This window comes from Anguilla rostrata, chromosome 7 (assembly GCF_018555375.3).
Source record: "Anguilla rostrata isolate EN2019 chromosome 7, ASM1855537v3, whole genome shotgun sequence".
NCBI lineage: Eukaryota > Metazoa > Chordata > Actinopteri > Anguilliformes > Anguillidae > Anguilla > Anguilla rostrata.
In genome coordinates, this window is record NC_057939.1 from 53,917,401 (window position 1) to 53,939,849 (window position 22,449).

At 45.5% G+C, this 22,449-nt stretch overlaps 1 protein-coding gene across 4 annotated transcripts in view; it reads left to right on the forward strand.

The window, feature by feature from the left end:
• The first annotated feature begins 289 nt into the window (after positions 1-289).
• The window catches only part of corin (corin, serine peptidase), a 28,572-nt gene continuing 6,412 nt past the window's right edge, over positions 290-22,449 (forward strand). Inside the window, exons 1-12 of one of the 4 annotated variants that reach the window (XM_064345197.1) lie at positions 290-483; positions 2,804-2,948; positions 8,182-8,529; positions 10,655-10,865; positions 12,035-12,216; positions 14,008-14,121; positions 16,109-16,216; positions 17,956-18,066; positions 18,457-18,579; positions 19,616-19,723; positions 20,264-20,495; positions 21,289-21,434. In XM_064345197.1, the coding sequence (XP_064201267.1) occupies positions 355-483; positions 2,804-2,948; positions 8,182-8,529; positions 10,655-10,865; positions 12,035-12,216; positions 14,008-14,121; positions 16,109-16,216; positions 17,956-18,066; positions 18,457-18,579; positions 19,616-19,723; positions 20,264-20,495; positions 21,289-21,434 (1,957 nt within the window). In that variant the 5' untranslated portion in view covers positions 290-354. Of the gene's footprint in view, positions 484-2,038; positions 2,275-2,803; positions 2,949-8,181; positions 8,530-10,654; positions 10,866-12,034; positions 12,217-14,007; positions 14,122-16,108; positions 16,217-17,955; positions 18,067-18,456; positions 18,580-19,615; positions 19,724-20,263; positions 20,496-21,288; positions 21,435-22,449 lie in introns of those variants that run through there. The other 3 variants (XM_064345199.1, XM_064345198.1, XM_064345200.1) reach the window with 3 other exon arrangements.

The window sequence follows — 22,449 nt, forward strand, 5'->3', positions numbered from 1 at the left end:
AAGTCTTACTTTTTATTTTATTTATAATTTCCCTCCCCCCCACTTGCTCAACTGTTGGGTGGGGAGGATAGTTATTAGCGGAAAAATTTTTTGTGACCAGTGGTAAGTACTTATTTCACTTATTTCTCGATGTATTCGATTTTCAAAGACGCTAACAGGTTACACTTTTTAGAGTTTATTTATTTATCCCCCCACAATAATAGAAGAATGTTGGCAAAATATGTGGGTTGGGTCTGAAATTGTCCTGCGAGGGTGGAGTTTAGGATAATGCACGAGAAAGACCCCCGCGAGCCTCATGAACCGGCAGAGTGCAAATTGTGGTATATTTGCAGATACCCAGTCCCCTGAAATCTCATGACGCGGGAGGGCAGGGGGAAAGCGGGAGCGAAATGCATTGACGAGAGCCGCCTTGTCATGTTATCAATGCAACAGTTTTCTCAGGACTCTGGAGAGCAATGCCCACACGTCGGTCTCAATAGCGCGGTAAGATCATGCAATACATTTTCCACATATTCATTATTTCATATCGGTCAGCTTCTTCACTAAATGATTGACATGGGGCTTTCTATAACTTTTTTTTTTTTTTTACAAGAATCTACTTTTCTGCGTACAGTAGCCTATAGGAATCAGTTTCACAGACTAGAAGTGGTAAACTATTTGGTGGTTTTTATATTTTGTGTATTTTATTTTCTAAGCTTTGGCCAGTTTGTTTTATAAGTTTATACGGTTGTGTATTTTCGTGTTTTGAAGAATTATAAATAAAATTGTGACATCTAGTTATTTTGGTTTTATAAATTGTTTTTAAACCTCTAAAGGGCCGATAATCGCTGTTTCGTTGGCGGCTTTGACCACATCAATTTACAGTGACTGATTTCTTAAACTCTCTCAAACTGAGTAATGATTTTGCCAGGTTTATTCCGTTTTCATTTTTAAGAATTTGGTTCCGAGTGTTTTCTTGTTATGAATGATAATGTATAGCTCTGTATTTCTGAATGGAAATTCAACGTTAGCGGAAAGTTTTTAAAAGTTTATTTCAGTGGCACACGGTAAAATGAAACTCACAGCCATGGGGATGCATGCGTTTGCATTCCTATGTGTCTCTCTTTGCTGACGTAGTAGTTCATTAACAGCATATTGTGTTTCCGAAAGTCCCATAGCTCGGAAGGTTAAATCCGGTGAATTGTTTTGAATTGTGTGAAGCTATTTTAAACGGGGGGAGGGGGAAGGGGCGGCGTGGAGCTTCGTCTCCTCACTGTACCACCACCTCACACCTAGCGGAGACACGAGCTCCGATTCCCCTCCACGAGCTAAAAATATTCCTCTTCCCAAGATGAGATTTCAGACCCTCATGCTGTATAGTGCCACTGTCATTGGAATGGAAAGTCTGAAGTGAAAAATACCTGTTTAAAAATAGACGGCGAGACGGGTCTCACAGGACGCAGGGGACTGTGGTACTATGGTACTGGGTCCTAGCGCAAACGCACAGGTTGTAGGGACCATAGGCACGTGTCTATGGTAGGGACCGCATAGCAGCACGCGTCAAGCGTGCAATTGCATGTTGTATTGCGCTAAATGTTGAATCGTGACGTCCTACCTGTCTCATTAGCGAATTCTTTATATGCAAGTTGTTTCAAATATATTTATTATATTTTTCGTCAGTGTAAATGATCTGTAGGCTATACAGGACGAGGGTACCTAACCCCATCAGCTGTGTCATCAGGTGTTTTACCATGATTTGCCCTGGTGTTGAAAACGACAGGAAACAATCCACTTACGTTGGTCATGTTAGTAGCTCACCTAGGGCCTTATCTATAAATAAATTCTATCCTTAACAGTATGATGATGCACACTGTGGGGAGAGTGTTCAGTCGCCAACGTAATTTCATAGTTGGCCTATAATGGGGTTTATTTACGTATATAAAAATAAATAAATAAGATAAAAAAACACCAAGAGATGCGAAATAGCACTGTTACATATGCAATGCTCGCTCTAGGACCCTGCGGCATACCGCTCAGCTTTGACAACGTTAGGAACATCTTCTCTCTTAAAACTCGTTATCAGAGATAGAGAGGCACTGGTTGCCTTCTGCTGAAATCCGAATCATGCCCTTTACTGCTTCCCAAAAGTCTCCTTCAATGTAAGTTTTAAAACTATAACCACGTTAGCCTATCGCTTAAACGCTACGGTGCGTTATTGAAGGTTGTTCTAATAAAAACGCGTGAAAGAGTAAAGGTTTGTTGCTGTGGCATTGCTGCCAGGTAAGCTGTCTAATCGTAAGTGATTTTTCCACTTGCTCAATTTTATTATTATTATTATTATTATTATTATTATTATTATTATTATTAATAATAATGTTGTTGACATGTTGGTATCATTATTTGTTTTCTGTGCCAGTAACTTTGTCGTACAGTAATCTATCTAAAGGAACCACTGAGGTTCATGCTTCAGCTCTTCGGGGTCCTTATAATTATTTTTTTTCATGGGTCTTAACACATTGCGACTTAATTCTGTATTCGATTGCCGTTGTTCACAAATTAAGTTTTGTATAATTTCGCACCCCCCCGTCCCCCGTCCCCCGTCCCCCGTCCCCCCCCCGTCCCCCCGTCGCGTCCTAACTTGACTGAATTAGCCTCACTGTATTAAAATAGAGCATGGGTAGCCTAAGGGATCTTAGCCTGTCATCGTAATGTATCACGTTTAACGTCCCTGGGCACAATCAGAGTTTGTTTTAAACCCTGCTCTGCAGCTGATAGTTGTGTGATCATCTCCTTGGTTTGAGTGTTTGCAACCTGCCTGAAACAGGTGTTGGGGACAGATGAAGACAATATGGGGGATGCTTGTTCTCAAAAGCTGGGATCTACCAAGTACCTCCGGCTCCTCCTGTTCATCCTGATCCCCTGCATTTGTGCCCTCATCTGCTTGCTGGTCATCCTCCTGGCTTTTGTGGGTAAGCAGCCCTGACTTACATATTCCTCTCATTATACATGTGTATCTCTTGGTCGGTATCTCTACTCACTGCTATAACTTATGAAGGAGAGAGAATGGGATTTTCATACATTTTTTTATAGCTTGCTTTCCGTGTTACGGTTTGCAGCAGAGAGCACAATCAAAGCAGCATGAATGGTGTCATGTGAAGGAAATGGGAAGGTCTTGACTGTATGGCTAGTTTTATAGTGACACCTCTCAATATATCTCGTGTGAAGAAATGAAGGTGGAGGAAATACCTTTCGATTAGATGTACGTCAAAGTTTGGAAAACTGAATGCCTTGGAATGAGTCTTGTGATGTGTCTGTGGGGTAGACATTTCATATTTGTGTACTTGCAAAACTACAGTACATTAACAGTACTGTGATACTAACATTGCTGTGCTGTAAGTTTATCAATGAATGTCCGATCTATAGGTTTGGCTAATCAAGTAAAATGCATATTATGCACTTAATGCCGCACATGTGAGTTTATATAGTGTGAAATTTCCAATTCCTGGTTTTAATAGAATTATGAAGCAAAATATGTGGCGTACATTCAAACGTAAGAAACCGAAAAAAAGCATCCTTTCTTTGAAAGAACAAAAACGTGTGGTGCGTCAGGGAGTGCATTGAGATGTGGCGCGCGTTTTCACTGAAATATCACCAGCGTTATGTTGCTTTGTCATATGCTGGAGTCATTCTCTTTCCCCCCCCTCCTACTCTCTGGTGGGTGGCAGAGAATTTGCAGGATTTTATATTCCAAATCCATCTCTGGCTTTGGAAGAAGGGTCATTCAACCGTAGAAGTCAATCATATTCTTAAAAAAAAGAAAAAAAACATCAACACCAGCAAACAAAATTTGAATCTTTAATGTGATCACTTGCTGTTGTTAGTGTGTTCCAGCATTTAACTGAAAACTGCTCCCTGTTCTCTGGGGGAAACTGAAATATTTTTTCCCAGGGAACAGTGTTTTGACTATTCATATTTATGACACTGGGGTAACAATCATTGGCGTTCAGAGCAGAGACATTGTGTAATAACATGTAGACTTAGAATTGTACTGTATCATACTCAATACGTCATATAATCAATCAACTGTTGTATTTTCTTTTCATGCACTCAGTGAATTACAGGTCAATGTGGAGCATGTGCACATTGTGTATGCAAAATTGGACTCAGCTGCTTCTGAACCAAATTAAATTTAACTTGCTTTTTTTATAGACATTTATAGACAGAAATGACCAAAAATAACCACATGCAATGTGTGACTCTTCTTCATCTTTTGTTTTCCATACTGTGGGTTAATCCTTTTCTCTGTTTCATGGTCAGGAATCTGCAAATGGTAAACAAAATATAAAAATAAATAAAAAATAGGGAGAGAATCTCAGATGGTTGTAAGCATTAATTTAACACACTGGTGTGCTCTGACAGCTTATAATTAAATCAATTGCGTGCGAGTCTTTTTTGGTCTTAATTAGATATTGTGAGCTGCATTTATAAATATAGTTTGGCAGGCATGGGCACTTCGTAGCTTCAGAGAGGGTGTATTTAAATGTCTTTATCCTGCTCGATTTCAGCTGGATCAGTGCGGAGGTAGGTGGGCGTGTCTCGCGAAGACAGGGCATGAGTTTCAAAGCTGTGTAGAGACAGAAAGAAGCAAACATTCCTCTGCGAATGCGTTTCACATGCTTCATATTGTAAAAGCGTTTTTTTTTTTTGGCATTCAGCTCTACATGTTAGAAGAAAATGACATTGCTAATGACCATATTTGTCATTTCCTCTGTGTGTCATTATTATGCAGAAGAAACTTTTCCCCCCCCGTCCCCCATTTCCTTTGCTGTCATCCACAGATGGCATTGACTCGCAGGCTTTGAATATAAGCTCCAGATATCTAATTATGTCAGCAGAAGCGTGTGACTCACTCGCGGCATACACACAAAACTTACGAAACGAGGAGGCGGCCATTTGTATTCCCACGGCAACGCGGATCGAAGCATTGGCAGATTAAAAGCAACCTCGGGAGAATTAACAACACGAGGGTGAAATTAGTCAAGCTTTATTTTCTTTTTTCTTTTTTTTAAAACAAAGAATCTTGAGCTTTCTGTATAATAGTCCTTCTTTATCCTCGGAGTACTGCGTTCGACTTCGTCTTGCCGACTTTTAAGAGGGTGTTTTCAGTTGTTCACTGTGGCCAGTTTGTGTAGCGCTAAGGTTATATTTGGTTACAGACACGAGCAGTGTAATGACTGGCCTGTTGACATGTGCTTTCCATGGCCCATTAATACAGACCAGGGCATCTGTTGTTTCCCATCACATTAGGATAAGACCCTTTCACACCAAATGTGTTCTCTTACAATAGTGGCAAACAATGCTTCTGTTGTTTGTATTTCTCTGCCCAAATGTACCAAAATTGCCCGAGATGAAATGTGTCCTCTTCTCCCTTGAAGATTCTATGCATGGCATACTTCAAAAGCGATGGGCCTTTTTCTTTCTCTCTGAAACAAGGACACATTTCTTCAGACCACCAGTCTGCTGTATGTGTTGTTGGACACAAGTCAGCACTCGAGGAACAGTGTGTTTATTGGGCTTTAGGCCATAAATGGACCCCTCAGGTGTCTGGAGTTCTGCCGGGCACACACACCAGAAGTCTAAATCATGCTCTTTCGTTCAGACGGGATATGTCGCAGTGGAACGTTTTACTTTGACAATGCAGAGTGTGCGGTCGTTTGAAATTGCAGTGGCGTGTGCTTTTTGCCACAGGGAGACGGCAGACGCCTTATCAACCGGAGGAGCCGCCCTTGTTCAGCAAGACGGGACAAACGAAACCCCTGTCAAATAAAACTCTCCCTCTCTGCCCTTGTGAAATGCCGTGGCCAGCTGTACGCTAGTTTAGTCACGGCTGGCACCACAACAGATTCCGCACTGGCCCGTGAGCGCGTCTGCGCCCAGCAAAACAAGTGCTTCAGAAGGAGGCATCAACAGCCCTTATCCGCAGTGCAAACAAATGGCTCCTAAAGCTGGAACCAAAAGGCATCTCCATTGCTCAGTACATGGAGTACAAACATTTTACTGCACAGCATGCTCTGCGTCCCCACTCAACATCCACCAGCTTTCAAAAAGTAATCTATCATCACACCCCTTTTACATTTGTTCTAATAATAATAATAATAATAATAATAATAATAATGCACCACATTTCTCTAGTCTTGACATCTATGTATAAAGAAAATATATGTTTGAAGCCATTCTGTTTTGGCTATTGCCATGCTACAGGAATGCAAGCTAACATTTTTCTTAGGTGGGCCGTAAACATGGATGGTTTTACAGCTCCGCAGCTGTGGGTCTTAAGAGGAAGGCGGTGGGAGGTCAGTTTAGTGGAATAAAAAAAAAAAAATACTACAAAAAAGCCCAAACAGACTCCCTGGAGGGTGTGGGTCTGGACATCTAAAGGCACATCCTGCTGTTTGGGCCGCATTCCTGTTCTGCTGAAAGAGCAGTGCCCACTTCCCTTTATCGCAGCCAGTTCAGCCAATCATGTATGGAAACTATAAGCTCCTCACTGATTTGTCTCCCTGAGAAAAGCACTGTTTTCATAGGAGCACACACACACACATCCCGCGAAATGGCAGCGGTCAAAAGGGTGTGTGAGTGTTTCCAATGCGGGACTTGTTTAACCCTTTAAGGCGTGAGAGCACAAAATATGTGATTAGAATGTTCTTAACTGAACATTCTAATGCTGATGTAGCAATCAATACTGGCAGCTCTAAGCCGTGGAGTTCTAGAACACTGACTTGAAATTTTGAAAAGAACATTCCAAAAAAAAAAAAAGAAAATCCTACTCTTCAAAGGGTTAATTCTTGTCTGAGCTCTGTCCCGTTTCCCCTGTAACCTTCTTGTTGACTCAGCATTCCGGATTGAAATGGATACCTTTCTCGAAGGTACAGCTTCACTTTCCCTGAAGAGATTTGAACCCTTCACCCCCCCCCCCCCCCATGAGTCATGCATCTTTATCATCCTGTCACAGTTGGCCGTTAGCTGTCTGATTACCTCCTATTTTCTCTATTTTGTCGTTTTGTGGAAGGGGCATATGACTGATTACTGTCAGCACTGGAATGAAGGACTGACCAGTCCTCCAGTTCACCTTTGCTATCAGACTTACGAAGTAGGATACAGTGACAGAAAGTGCACGTCTGTTGTGCAGACAGCAGGGCGTTGTAAAAACACTGAGGGTAGCTGAGGCCAAAACATATTTTTCTTCAGTGCCCACAATAAAGAGCTGAAAAGGAACTATGTTGCCAAGATACCTATGATATATATATTTTTTGTTTTGAATGTGGGCTCTCTTTTATTTGCTTTTGTAAACAACTACCCCCCCCCAAGTCATAATAGCTTATAATAATAAAATAATAAAATGTTGTTCCATTTGTAAGTGTCTGTTATGAGGCATGTTGAGGACATAAAGGCAGTACATTTTTTACATTTTTTTTTTTTTTTGGACAAACTCAAATTCGTCATTACAAAACAAATAAATACACCGCCTTCCAGAACAGTGAGTAATTCAACAGATGCTGTCAGTCAGGGCTCCTCTTTCTTTTCTTTTTTTTTTTCAGGCACGCATGGCGTGGTATTTATAAGTCTTGTTCTGGTCACTGGTGTTTTTAGACACAGCTGTCGGAATATTTATATTTAGACACGTCCGTACAAAAATGTATACGTGCACTTTTAATATCCCTGGTCTGGCTTTATGTGGTAGGTTATTGGGGGAACTGAAAGTAAGCACTTGTTTACTGTTGTTTACAGATGTTTGTTTCTTGAATTGATTTTAGCTAATGCTTTATAACAGGGCTGCCCTATCTTGTTCCTGGAGATGAACTGTCCTGTAGGTTTACTTTGCAGCTCTAATCTGGTCGCTGGCTGAAGAATGAGGTTAAGGTTGGAATGAAAACCTACAGGATGGTAGATCTCCAGGAACAGGGTTGGGCAGCCTTGCTCTAGCTGTTTGAATGAGGAGTGCTTTGTTAGGGTTAGAGTGAAAACCTGCAGGACGGTAGATCTCCAGTTACAGGATTGGGCAGCCCTGCTCTAGGGCATCACTTTCTATGAATAGCCCTTCATAAGAGCTTCTTATCTCCTTCATAAGCAGTACATAAATGTTTATAAAATGATAAAATGAAATAATAAATAAAAGCGCTGAATCCCCTGATGTGAATGCAGGTATAATCGGAAATGGAATCCTGGAGAGCAGCGAGACGGAGACGCTGTCGACCAGCGAAGGTGCCCTCACCACCGGTGTTCCCTTCACCCTGCTCAACACGGCATCGCCGGGGGCGACCGCGAGGGTTGGGGCGGAGCCTAGCACGCAGTCCGCGTCGCTGGACGCCGGCCGTGACCAGACCGCCCAGGGCTGGGGTCGCTGGAAGCCCCGCCCCTCTGACCCCCCGCTGACCACCCCACCCCGGGACACGTCCACCAGCACCCCGGAGTGGGTGACCTCCCTGTCCACGCTGGGTCCACCGGCACTGGCCACCCCCCGGGACAGAGTCACCCCCTCTGTGGACCAGGGTAAGGGCCTGGGGTATGGCGGGGGGGGGGGGGGGGTCGCAGGCCGAATTAGCCGGGTTAGCCCTCAGGCACATTCCAGCGTATCGCTGCTCTCGCATTACCTGCACAAATTTGAGGCCTAAATGACCAAGACTGCGTATGTGCATTTTTGAGACATCTGGACCCGGGGAGCAAAAGAACAATCAGTTCAGTTTCTTTCTTTGGCCTTGCTAGTAAAAACATGGATGTTACCCAATGGCACTGCAATATTAATGCCATACATTTTCCCTGTTGTGTGTTTACACATCTATTGAAGGTTGGAATGGGGAAAAAAAGGAATAAAATTGAATTAATTGAATGTGGCATTTCTTCTATCTGACTTTAAGAAAGAAATTAAAAAAATACAGTTACTCTTTGCCATTTTAATCCTTCCTCTTGCCTTAAATTTGATTTCCGTTTTGTGTTTGTTCTGCTCGGCTAATGGAAGCTACGGCAGGCGCAGTTATCATTGCACGGTTTCAGCGTGTGTCCTTTGCAAAGCGGGAGTGACTGGAATCCTGATACAGCACCCCCGCGTTGTCCTCCAGCGCTGACCCCCCTTGGTGAAGGGAAGAACAGGCTGCTTCCACGGGCCGGTCCAAGCGCCATAAAGATAAATCACAGCGCAAATATTCCTGAATCATTCCCTGCTCTGAGGGCAGCGAAATATCCGGAGAATTACAATGAACCCGTCAGGCTAGGCGCTAACTGCTACTTATGAGAGAGCTAAAGCTTCCTTTTAGATGAGATGTACAGGAGCGGTTAGAAAGTCAGAACCTTCACACTTTTAAGCGCTCCATTTGTGTTTTACTTTCTTTTGCTTCGGGCCTGCTGACAGGTCTAATCAAATCAATATAGATCAGAAGTGTGTACAGTCAATGATTTAGTTGTGTTTTCAGTGTTGTTTGCAATCTGTTGTATGGACTGAATTTTATTTATATATGTCTGTGGCGTGGCTCAAAGCAGTGCACTAGCATTTAAAACGGCACTTTTGTTTTTAATGAAAAAATGGATAGATGAATCACATCTAACACTTTGCCCCATACAGGGTAAATGTTCAAAGAAATTTTCTGTGTTCTATTATGATCTGAAGAATGAATCATTGGATTTCATAGCTGCAATCCACTGGGAAGAACCATTATCACGGTCAATTGAACAGACGCAGTGGTTCAGGAATGTGTTTTAATGGTTTGCTCATACGTCTTGCACTGGGTGGAGATGCTTATGCAAATGAACAAAAAGAAGGCATTTCCAAGGACCATTAACTCTGTAGTGTGCACTGATATGATGAACTGAATTACATTACCAAGCAGAGGCAAACTATGTTGTATTAAATTCTTAAGCCTGTAAGTATTGTAATCTTACAAGAATGCTGTCGCTTTGAACTGACATTCCAGTGCATTTGCAAGAGGTGCATGATGTTATAGATATTTTGTTTACCCACTAAATTATTTGGCTTAAAAAATACAGTGTTTCATGACAGTGCTAAGTTAAGGAAGAAAAGCCTAATTGTCATATTTCATTTTATTTCTTCTCAGTCTCTCAAAAATGCTTTAAAGTGAAGGGGCAAACACACCTGAACTGCCACTAATCTGTGAACTTCATGAACACCTGCCATTCTGGGCCAGGATGCTTCCCACACATTTGTTTGATACTAGGCAACCCAATCTCTTTGTCGGGAATGCTTGGAGATCTTTGATGACCAGTGAAGTCAGGATCTTGGCTGTCTAATTCCTACAACACGGCGTTCCCATGGTTTCACTGAGGCATTGGTTTCTTTCCTCTCCTTGTCTTTGGGGAAGACTGCCTACCCACTAATGCCACTTCCAGCATTGAGCTAGTTTTGTCAGGTCTCCCATCCAAGCAGTATCTGAGCCCAGCCCTACTTAGCTTACCCCACCAGGCAGGAGAAATATACAGGGCGGTCTGGCTGCTGACTTGCAGCCTGAGTTGCTTTTTATGACATTTGATATTGACATTGGCTTCCTAGCATCTTCTCTGCTCATGTTAACCTAGCACTCTGTGGTTCTCGGATGAGTGCCCTGCTGGGGAAGCAATGCGCATTCATGAAATGGCGGCCTTTTAATGGTTTTCCTGTGGCTTCCAGATGCCTGTTCGGACGTCAGCGAGAGCCAGTGCCACATGCTGCCCTACAACCAGACCAGCCAGTCGTCCAGCAGTGCCATCGTGAAGAGCATTGAGGTGGAGATGTTCCTCAAGTTCTTCAGCTATCTCTACCGCCTCAGCTGCTACCGCCACATCATGCTGTTTGGCTGCAGCCTGGCCCTCCCAGAATGCATCAGCGAGGGCGAGGAAAGGTATGCAAATAGGTGACCCTTGACCCCCAACCTCCCCCCCCCCCCTCCCGCTTGGCCTTTGGCCCCTTGTTGAGGAGAGGTCATGTGACCGCCGCTCCACCCCCCCACCCAGAAGGAGATATGCTGATTTAAGAGAGGAATTTGGTACAGTGGCAGCCTGAAATGTGAAAGACATTAATAACAAAAAAATTAATTCACTGCTGATGCTCATTATCAAGATATTGTACTCACTTCACAACAATTTATGGGAAATATACCAGTTATTGCCATTTTCTGGTATTTAAATATACTACAATACTGTGCTGTAAGTTGGATTTATCCATACATTTTTCAAAAATAGTCCACATGTATGCAATATATTGCAGTGTATTTCATTTCTCTAATGGGAAGTCCAAAAGGCTTGCTCCCTGTAATTCTCAGATGCGTATTTTTGCGACGCGGTTAAAACCCCGGCTTGTGTCTAATCGCGGAAGCAGAACCTGATAATATTTTAATCACACTTGAGCCGCGTGCCTCATTGTGAGCGAGGGGGGGGGGGGAGGGGGCGGGGGGGGGGGCTCCACCGGTTTTTTGGCCATCAAGCAGAACTGCCGTCCAAGAGGAGCTTTGCGCTCGCCGAAAATAACGCAGTGAGTCACTGAAACGCGTGCCCCCGTTAGCGCCCGGGGAAGACGCGCGGCGCGGCGCGTTCAGACTCCCATACAGCACCCGGGATTCCCCAGCGCTGCAAACCCACACCCAAGGGCAGCGTCAACGGCCATTGGACAAAGCGCCGTCGTGAATATCTTTTGAGCACGGCGCTTTCTATGTGCACGTGTATCCTAAATCAACTACAGTCAGTCTAAATAATTTCCATTTAGATGAACGTTTGACAGAGTTGTGTGCTAAGATGGTTACCAAAACTGCTGGAACACCCGTGACAATGGCAGCAATTGAAGAGAGTAATAATGAACCCTGCTCATGTGCACATACACATACTTTTTACTTACACGTGCACATCCACACATACTCACACCCACAATAATCCGTAGAAACATGCTGCTAAAAGCCTTGTGTGACCCCGCTGACTCATCGCGTGTGATTAGTCTCGCCATCCGTGGGCATACAACCCCCTCCCCCCCGCCCCCCACCCCCACCGCTGACCGCTCTCCCGTTGTTCCCACGCGCAGGCGGCTGGTGTTCCCCTGCATGTCCTTCTGCGAGGCGGCGCGTGAGGGGTGCGAGCCCGTGCTCCAGATGTTCAACGCGTCCTGGCCCGACTTCCTGCGCTGCTCCCAGTTCACCAACGGCTCGGCCGCGTCGGATAGAGGCGCCACCGCCGCGGTCTGCTACAGCCCCAAACACGACAAAGGTAAGGCCCATGAGTGCCTGACTTCCTGTCTGTGAGTACCTGACTTCCTGTTTGTGAGTGCCCGACTTCCTGTCTGTGAGTACCCGACTTCCTGTCTGTGAGTGCCCGACTTCCTGTCTGCGAGTGCCCAACTTCCCATCTGTGAGTGCCTGACTGCTCTTCTGTGAGTGCCTGACTGCTCTTCTGTGAGTGCCTGACTGCTCTTCTGTGAGTGCCTGATTGAGCACGGCGTTGGGTAGGAATAAAGGACTATTAAACCCGTTAAGACTGGTGAATGGCGGGAATGGGCGGTGGCCATGAACGAGCACTTAGAGTAACCGCTACAATGTGTGGAAAAGCTCCTGCTTGAGTAGGCCCCGCTGTGTCGGGGTGTGCTGTGGTTAGGCCCAGACCTGAGGTCATGTACTAACACACTTATGACCATACTGAGGTATTAAAATCTGGCCTGGCTACAAACGGCCCCTTGTTCCAAAAGGGTCTTTAGATAACAGATTGCCAGCTGGTCGAGAAAGAGAGGGGGTAAAAAAAAAAAAAAAATGTCGGAAATTGGCCAACTAAAATCAACTGAGTACGGCGATACCATCTGAGGACCCATTCTGCTGTGTCTCTGATCGGTCTTTCATATCAAACATTTCTATGGCATTCTCGCATTCTCCCACACTGTACCCACATCGCCATGGGCGACACTCAAAGGCAATTTCAGTGCGGTGGCAATAAAGCGTTATCTGAACGCTAAACGTTTGGAAGCGCTCCAGGTTTTCAGCAAAGGGAAGTTAGCAAAATAAAGCTACCTTCGCGTGCCTTAGCCATGTGTCCAGCGGTACTGCTTACAGACGGAGGGAAAGGCGGAAAGGTACGCCAGCCTTTACTGAATTAACCGGTTTGTTTTTCCACCGCAAAATCTGTCGGCTGCCTTCAGGAGCGGCCCGTTGACGTCAGAGCGCCAGACCGCGGCGTTCCCGCGGCTTTTGGGATTGTGGGTAGCGGCCTTGGACACACCGCTCTCTCGGTCCTGTGCCATCCGCCTGTTTGTTTGTGTTTTTAAATTTCTGTTTTCCTTTTTCTGACGGGTGACGTCACGGCTGCGTACCCGCGAATTAGCACAAGTGTCTCATTGTGCTTCAGTTCAATTTGGGGTTATATTTTTTTGAATATTTTATATACTTGAAAGTATCTGTATTAGCATCCCTGTTAGTTAAAAAAAATAGTTACGTGCAGCTTATATCCATACATTTAATATAAAAATTTCATCTTTTTCTTTTTGATTTCCTTATATGTAATTATTATGTGTTTTCTTGGCTCTTAAACTGAAAGATACCACCCCACACTGCACGCACAACAAAGCTTTAAAGAACAATTCAGAACGTGCACAGGCAGTCGCAGAACACAAATTAACCTCTAGGTTAATATAATTTTTCAGCTGGTGACTAGTCATAGCAACTGTAGATTGATGGCAGTGCATTTTAGACCTCAAAGAAAACCTCAAACAGAAAAAAAATTCCTTGTTGTTTACTACTGGCTAAAAAAAGATGCAGAACTGAGGTTACGTGGAGTCAGCACTGTTAATGTGTTAATTGTGTTTTGTGCTGGTTTTAAACAATGATTCATATTGTTTGTGATTCATTCCGTTTATCTTGCAAAACCATGGATATCATGTGGGCAGGTTACGCTGCTAAAAAAAACAAATCTATTATAATTGATTTAATCTTTTTATCGTCTGCTTTGGCAGGGTGAAGTGGCCCATAAATATAAATGGTGTGTTTGTTGTTGCTGTCGGTTTTAATTCTCCAGCTCTGTGTGGAGGACGAGATCACTTCCTGTGCTCGACAGGAATCTGCATCCCCAGGAAGCTGGTGTGCAACGGGTACAACGACTGTGACGACTGGAGCGATGAGGCAGAGTGCAGTAAGTGCCCCCCCCCCCCCATCCCCATCCTTGTGCCCTCCCCATCCTGTCTCCGTGACAACGGCTCCTTCTGTATCCCAGCTTAACCCGGGGAGTTCACCAGGTGTCATCCACACTGCAAAAAACCAAGTTAATATTACGACTAAATGCCTTATCCAGAAAGGGCCAGTGCGGACTCTAGTGGTTGATGAGCAGAATCAGGTGTGTGCACCCACACTAGCCCTTTCTGGATAAGACTGGGGACCCCAGATTACAGTTGGAAAGAAAACCAGCATACACTCGTCCTCCAGGACCGAGTTTGAGAACCAAAAGGTTTTCAGTATCTAGGACCCTGGTAATTAAAAACATAAATTGATGAACACCAGGTTCATATGGGTTGACGTTCTTCCCTCCATTCTTTGGGCTTCATGTGACGCAACCCAAATGACACGCTGCGAACGCGCCATTGTTTTTGTGTGATTGTGGCGTTGTGATGGGACTCGGTCCTGACAGCTCTGCGATTGATAAGTTGACATTAGAATCAAATCCCAATTTTCCTGTCACCCAGAGGCGCATGCCATTTTTCCACTCTGTAATTGTTAATAATTATTTTGCAATTGCCCCCCCCCCCCCCCCCCTCCGCGCCAGTTGACTGTGGCGGTGCTGAGCTCTGACCTGGCATTGCAGATCTCGAGCTTCGTTTCTGAAGATTAGACCCTAAACCCCTGTCCCCCCCACCCCCACCCCAACCCCCTCCACCCCGCCCCCACCCCTGGATGCCTCTGCCAGACTGCAAATATCATCCCTGACGCTGGTGTGAAAAAGTCAAACACCGAGGTCACCCCTCCCTGACTAAAGCTGGGGGGGGGAGCAAGTCAGAGCCTGTCTCCTGCCCCTGCCGGAATGTTCTGGACTGAGCGGGACCTTATTCACTGCCGAAAATCTCAACCCATTAACTCCGTCACCATCTGAATCAGTGCAAACACCGGTATGGGATGGGTCGTAGTTACGCACCCCTGCCCTCTAAGGGAAGCCAAGTTTTTCGGACAAGCCAGTCTGAGGGGAAATAATTAGTCCTGATACTTTGTCCGGCTGGTCTTCGGCAGACAGAACGCTGCCTGAGAAATGTGTCTTCCTTTAATTAGCGCAGGTGGAGGCGGAGTGCCGGTATCGGGAGTTGCGACGGATTCGGTTTGTCAGACGATTACAGGCAGTATTTACGACGCCGGTGTTCCTGCGAGCTCTTCCGTCTGATTAGCGAGAGGATTCAGGCGCCCAGTAAATCCCGTTAAAATGGCGTACGAGTGCCCCGACCCTCAAGGGCGTATTAAAATAGCAACGCTCCACGTCCTCGGCGTCCCGTCCTACTGTACTGTCTTAAATTCAGAACTGACAGATCTCCGTGGCACACGGCCCGCTGCGTTTCCGTGCCGACGGTCTTAATGTCTGCCGCGATTGGATTTCAGCGTTTCGCGGCAGCTGCTGCCAAGCGGCTTCTTCTTCTCCGAGAGGACGAGGAAGAGGAGAAGGAAATTATTGGTGTTCTTCTATTTCAGGGGAAGTGGGCATTGAAATAAAGAGCGATTCTTTGATATTGGACAGGAATTGTGCTGCAGTTTTCCTTTCCAGCTCTGTCCAGCGTTACAAAACCCACTCGCTGGCAGTAACTGAGTCCACATCAAATGTATACGGTCCCCAAGTCAACCCTTAAAAGGGGTTACTCATCTTTGAAAGCCACCATTTTATTTTCTTTTTCTCACGGTTGCTAAGAGAGGCTTCTGTGTTTTGCTGGGTTCTGCTTCAAGTGAATTCTTTGAGATGCGAGCATAATGCCGTGGATGAGTCAACACCGCTCCCTCTCTCCCTCAGCCCCTCATTCAGGGAGCGAGGCGAGGCGAAGCCGGTTTTTAACATGCGCAGGGCCCTGGAGCCAAGTTAGCCCCCCCCCCCCCCCCCCCCCCCCCTGCGCTGCAGCTAACCCCCCGCCATGCTCTTCCTCTGTCTCCAGCTTGCGAGGCCGACCAGTTTCGGTGCGGGACGGGGCGCTGCCTGGGCCACGGATTCGTGTGCGACGGATACGACGACTGTGGAGACCTGAGCGACGAGCAGAACTGCGGTGAGTCTCGTTTCTCCCCAAATCCCAATCCCCCAACCAAACTGCGGTGAGCCTCATTACCCGGCCCCCGCCACCCCTCCCCCAATCCCCCCAACAGAACTGCGGCGAGTGTCATTTCTCTCACCCCCCCCTCCCATCCATCCATCCCCCGTCCCCTCCCCTCTCTCAATCCCCCAACCCCCACCCCGCCCACGTCTTTCCGGCACGTGGTCGGCCCCCGCTGATCATCTCCTCCGGGATGAGTGATTATTCCGGAACTTTCCGGTGGGGGCTGGGGGGGGGGCGGGGGGGGGGAGAAACCGTTGGGCGTGAGGAGCCGGAGAGGGATGCCCATTGTTTCCCCGGCACCCGAGCTTTGTTATCTAACAACAACGCTTCAGCCTGCTAACAGCTTCCCACTCCTCCCACGTTCGTTCTGCTACTCACGTTTGAAAGCTTGTCCTCGTGCACGGTTTCTCCAGTACTCTCTCTAAAGCCTAGCGACGCTCCACAGTCCATACACAACTGCGCACTCGTTCAAAATGGCATGTGGAACAGATGAGAGCACAGAGCATTCCATTACGACTACGGGAAAGGCGGTCTACTTGGGGCTATGGTGCTTTCCAGTCCCCCGCACGCCTGTCCATCGCATTTCTGAAATAGACAACTGTGGTCTATTTTTGACGGATGCGACAGTCCCATCGCCTATGGTTAGAAATCCAGGCCCTGCCCACCTATAGCCTGCTGTAATAGGTCTTACATTTGACCTGCTAACTGAGCACAGCGTGGGTCGGAAAAACATAGACCTTGAGAAATTGATTGTAGAACTACAGTACCGCCCACTGTTTCGTTCTCGTCCACATACAACCCTTTCACTGTGTATTAATGTCTCAATAAGGTGATAGGATCTCATTTTATAAGGGTAGTTCAGTTTCTGTTTTTTCAATGTTTTATTTCTCATGTTTTGGATTGGCCCAGCCAGTTTATTTGTATGCAATATAGGATATTTTAGATAATTCTAGAAGCTTCCCACGACCTCCTGACCTTACAGTGGCTGGTGTAGGACTACAACTCCCACAATGCTCGGCGTGCGACACAGCAAGGGAATGGGACCCTGGGTGCCCAAGCTCTAGGCCTTAATCCTAGGCAGTTGTAGCGACGGTCTCCTGAGTCACAGCGGACGTGGCGCGGGAGTGAGTCACGCTCGGCGCCCCCTGGCTGACGTTGGGCTGTGCGCACGTGGACGAAAGCCGCGGAGACAGGCGACAGTTGCGCGGAAACGGCATTTCGGGAACGCTGGCTGCTCACACGACTGCCATTCTGCGGCAGGGTCATTGTTATTATCACAACCGCGCGTTCTTTTGACTATTGTCTTGAGTATTGTTTCTTTATTGCAGTTCTCATATGTCAACTTTTTAAATTTTTCCTTTTACATAATTTTAAGTGATTATTGATTTGCAATCTTAGGGTGATCCTAATAGCTGGTACAGGTACTATTTTCTGATAACCAGCTCCCTTATCCTGCAGATAAAAAACAGAAATGAGAATATTATATTATGCCTTCACAGCCAAGGTATTTTTACGCACCCTGAAAATACCTTTTTTTCCTTTTTTTTTTTTTTTACATCTGCCACATCTGTTCTGTGGGTGTATGGAGAGCTGGGGTTTGTGCATTACTTAAATATACATCTCCGTAGGTATTTTAGGCTGTGAAAGCATTCAGAGCTGTCTCTGGCTGACATCTGAGGGCTGCGTTTCAGAGTGCGACCCGGCCAAGGAGCACAGGTGTGGGGACGGGCGGTGCGTCACCAGAGACTGGCTGTGCGACGGAGACCACGACTGCATCGACAAGAGCGACGAGGTCAACTGCTGTGAGTCACACGCGTTCTGCACAGTCATGTGATTAACCCTAATCATGTGATCAGCAAACCACCAGCCTGCTGTGTGCTTTACTTGCAGAGCTCTGAAAAGTTTAATCAACTGAATCCAAGTAGTTCTTGTTTTAAATGTATGTAGCGCCCCTTAGAATAAAGGCCACATACATTTATATCTTAACATAAGTAATATTTCATAAGCCACAATCTATTTTGGTGAGATGACCTGCTTTCCCATCTGACACAGGGAGTTTTTCCTTGCCACTGTTGCTATAGGCTTGCTCCTGTGGGGGGTTTAGGCCAGGGTTGTCTGTGAATTGTTGTGAAATGTGCTATATAAATACATTTTGATTTGATTGGACTTTGCGCTTCTTGGTTTTTCCCCAGCGTGTAAGAGCCAGGGTCTCCACGAGTGCCGCAGCGGCCAGTGCATCCCCACCGCCTTCGTCTGCGACGGAGAGGAAGACTGCAAGGACGGCAGCGACGAAGGCAACTGCACCCACCATCAGAGTGAGCGCAACGCCTGAGCCCCTGTCTCGGGGGACTCCACGCGTTGGGTCACTACTGTGCCTGAACGCTTGAGTTACGTCAGAGAAATCCACGACTGATTCTTCTCATTAGCCCTCACCTGACTGTTTTTATTTTGAGTCTTTCCTAAGGTGGTAGATAGCAATATACTGTGTACAACAGCTGTGGCCACCCCTACTCCTGGGGAGCTGTAGGGTCTGCTGTTTTTTGTTTTCACCTTAAATACAAATAACCGCTTAGCCCAAAGAAACCAGGCGAGGTGAGTTAACTGTGAAATGGGCTGCTTTAATTGATCGATTAAGTGCAGAGCGACAAACAAAAACCGACAGACCCTGCAGCTCTCCAGGACCTGGGTTGGCCACCCCTGGTGTACAAGGATGTAGATCTCATTTCAGCCTTTCGGTGGGGGTGGGGGGAGACAAACAGGAAAGTTTTTTTAAGGTTTTTTTTTCTTTTGGGAAAACATGTTTTCCCAAAGTTGGGGGAGCAGGGTCCTGTCCATGTATCTGTAAGTGCATAAATCTTGAATGTTTTTGAAGATTATTATTTTAAAATCTGGACAGATATTTAAAACTTTACTTGTCATGGTATCAAATACTGACATGGAGAATTGATTGATTCAATGACGTACTGAACACCTAAAAAAAGCAAACCTCCTCCAGTTGATGAGAAAAAGCTTGTTTTGTGTGCAGTGCTGGTTTTGAGAACATTAATGGTCCCACGACTTCTGGCCCTTAAAATCATGTGGAAAGCTCTGTTTGTTTGTGTACCATAATGATTTATTGCTTTTCGAAGGCTGAAAAAACGGTAGTGACAATGGGGCTTGAAACATTTAGTCTGAATCCAAATACAGCTTTTCATGTTACATATTTGGGGCTGGATCATGCCATGCACGCCTATGAAATATGAACGTGTTATATTCAGCAACTGCTAATATGCTACCCTGATTAGAATCCGCGTGTCTTCGGATCTATTCGCTGTTATTTCGGCACAAATCTCAAAAGGAATCTTTTTACAGGCCAGAGCACATGTAGTCCTGGACAACCGAGCTGCATCTCCACCACATGTACTCACGGTTGCCATGGAAATACTCCCTGTGACAGCCGCACCAACGGCTCCAACTGTAGTAAGTGTGACTCCAAAATTGGCGACTCTTTCTCAACATTTGAATAAAAAAAAAAACTGGATTGCCTGTGAGGACAAATAAGTCCCCAAATGTGCTACAACAGAGCCGTGAGCACTTCGAAAGCATTTGGCTTTTTTAAGTTTGATTGTTAGGTATTTTGCTCTTGTACAGCATCAAAAGTCAATTGGCGAATTACAGATTTGTTCTGTAAGAAAGGTGTTAGCAGTGGGTCAGACGTTTGCAACAGCCAGGAACCTGTGCTGTGTAGCGCAATGATTTAGGTACCGGGCTTGTGACTCGCAGGTTGCGAGTTCACATTCCAGCTTGGTCACAGCCATTTTACCCTTGAACAATCCACTTAACTGGAATTGCTTCAGCTAAACATCCGGATGTGCAAACGCGTAGGAAAGGCACAAACATAAGCTATTCACGTCACCCTGGACAAGGTTGCCTGGTATGTGATTTAATGTCATAAATACTGTTTTACAGGACGCACTTCTCCACCCCCCAGTTGACCCCGGTTTGCGTTTGTCTCTCCAGGTCAGTGTGAGCCCATCACGCTGGAGCTCTGTATGAATCTGCCTTACAACACCACCAGCTTCCCCAACTACCTGGGCCACCAGACCCAGAAGGAGACGTCCATCAGCTGGGAGTCTTCTCTCTTCCCGGCTCTGGTCCAGACCAACTGCTACAAGTACCTCATGTTCTTCGCCTGCACCATCCTGGTGCCCAAGTGCGACCCGGAGAGCCATCAGAAAGTACCTCCTTGCCGGTACAGTAGCTCTTTTTTTTACAACTGCTGTGACTCATTATCTATCATTTGGGGCGGCAGTGTGGTGTAATGGCCAAGGAGTTGGTCTTGTAACCTAAAGGTCACAGGTTCGATTCCCCGGTAGGACACTGCCATTGTACCCTTGAGCAAGGTACCTAACTTGCATTGCTCCGGCTGTATGATTGGATACAATGTAGGTCGCTCTGGATAAGAGGGTCTGCTAAATGCCTGTAATGTAATGACCACTGTGTCCACCTGAACCATGCACATTTTTATCTGCTCGTTTATGCATTGTGTGCTTATATTTATGGATACATATAATTTAAAATTCATTTTGTACAAATACTTGCCATTTTGGACAAACCTGCCATTGCCATGTTAACATAACTGTTCCGAATATAAATTTATTGGCTACTTTTAAGAGCTGTTGATTTAGCAGTGGCTGAAAAGAGCATAAATTAACAGGGGAAGAATTAGAGTGGGAGAAATTGACAAAAAACGAGAACATCGTGTCTTCTCCACCATTCAGTAGGAAAGCGTGGTGTGTTTTTTATACAGTGTGTTGGTCAAACAATTAATTATCCCAATGATGATGTGCCGCCCTGATTAAATTTACTCATTTAAAAACAACCTTAAAAAACCTTAAATTCTGCAGTTGATAGCTAAAAATATATTGGGTTTTTGTTGCTATAGTAACTGTAGAAAACCATAGACGTATTCAGTTTTAGCGGTTTGTAAAGTGTCTGTGGTTGTACACAGGAAGTCGCTATGTTGTGTGTCCGTCTGTGTTCAGGTCTTTGTGCCGAAACTCCAAGGAGCGGTGCGAGTCCGTGCTCGGCATTGTGGGATTGCAGTGGCCTGAGAACACCGACTGCACCCAGTTCCCCGAGGACGGCCAGGGGAACACTACCTGTCTGCTGCCCGACCCGGACGTAGACGGTCAGTGTTTTATGTTCTACTGGGTGACCACCAAATTATGCTGGTCACCTGCCAAAATATGTGACAGCTGAAGCATTACATTACATTACATTACAGGCATTTAGCCGACACTTTAATCCAGAGTGACTTACACAGCATTTTTACACAGCATTTAAATTGCATTCATTTATACAGCTGGATATATACTGAAGCAATGCAGGTCAAATACCTTGCTCAAGGGTACAACAGCGATGTCCTACCCGGCAATTGTACCTGGGACCTTTTCCTTACCCATTATACTACACTGCCGCCCATCCCCTTTACTGTTTACCTCTTCAAAATGTCTTTGGCTAAGGAGAAAGAGACAAAGGTTCTAAAAGGAAAAAAAAGGGGATTATGAATCCACCAAATGCTGTTTTAGCCTAACGTACTAGACCACAGTAAACAGTAAAATTGACTGATCTACTTTTCTCCTTTGTTTTTGTTCAACGTTCACCAAATGGCCTGTGTTCTCCTATTCATGTTCTACGAATCCGGAGTAACTTGCTGACTTCCTTCTTTTTTTATTCTTGGCTTTATCAAGCTGTCATGATGTGTGAAAATGCCACAATACATGGCCGGTGCTCAGATACGTGGATGTATTTAGGGTGAGAAAGATCTCGCTGTCTGCGCTATCAAGGATAAAGCAGGTGCTAACAAGCGCAGTTCAGTCTCTGCAAACGAAGATGTTGATTGTGTCACTATTCATCAAGAAGGGCTACGTGGTTATTTCAGCATATTCAGAACAAACGAAAGAAACAAAAACACAACAAGCTGTTGTGCCTTTGTCAGTAGTTTTTGGCTAGACTTAGCAAAGTGGACTCGAGGAATCGGAATTGTCCACAACTGCCTTCGCATAATGTAATTTTATTTATTTAATGTGTTTTATTTTAACCCGTTATTTGTACAGGGTAGGTTGACTGAGCATGCTTACTCATTTACAGTGACGCTGTGTTAATGCCCCTCCCAAGCTGGAACTGCCCCGCCCCCCTCTGAT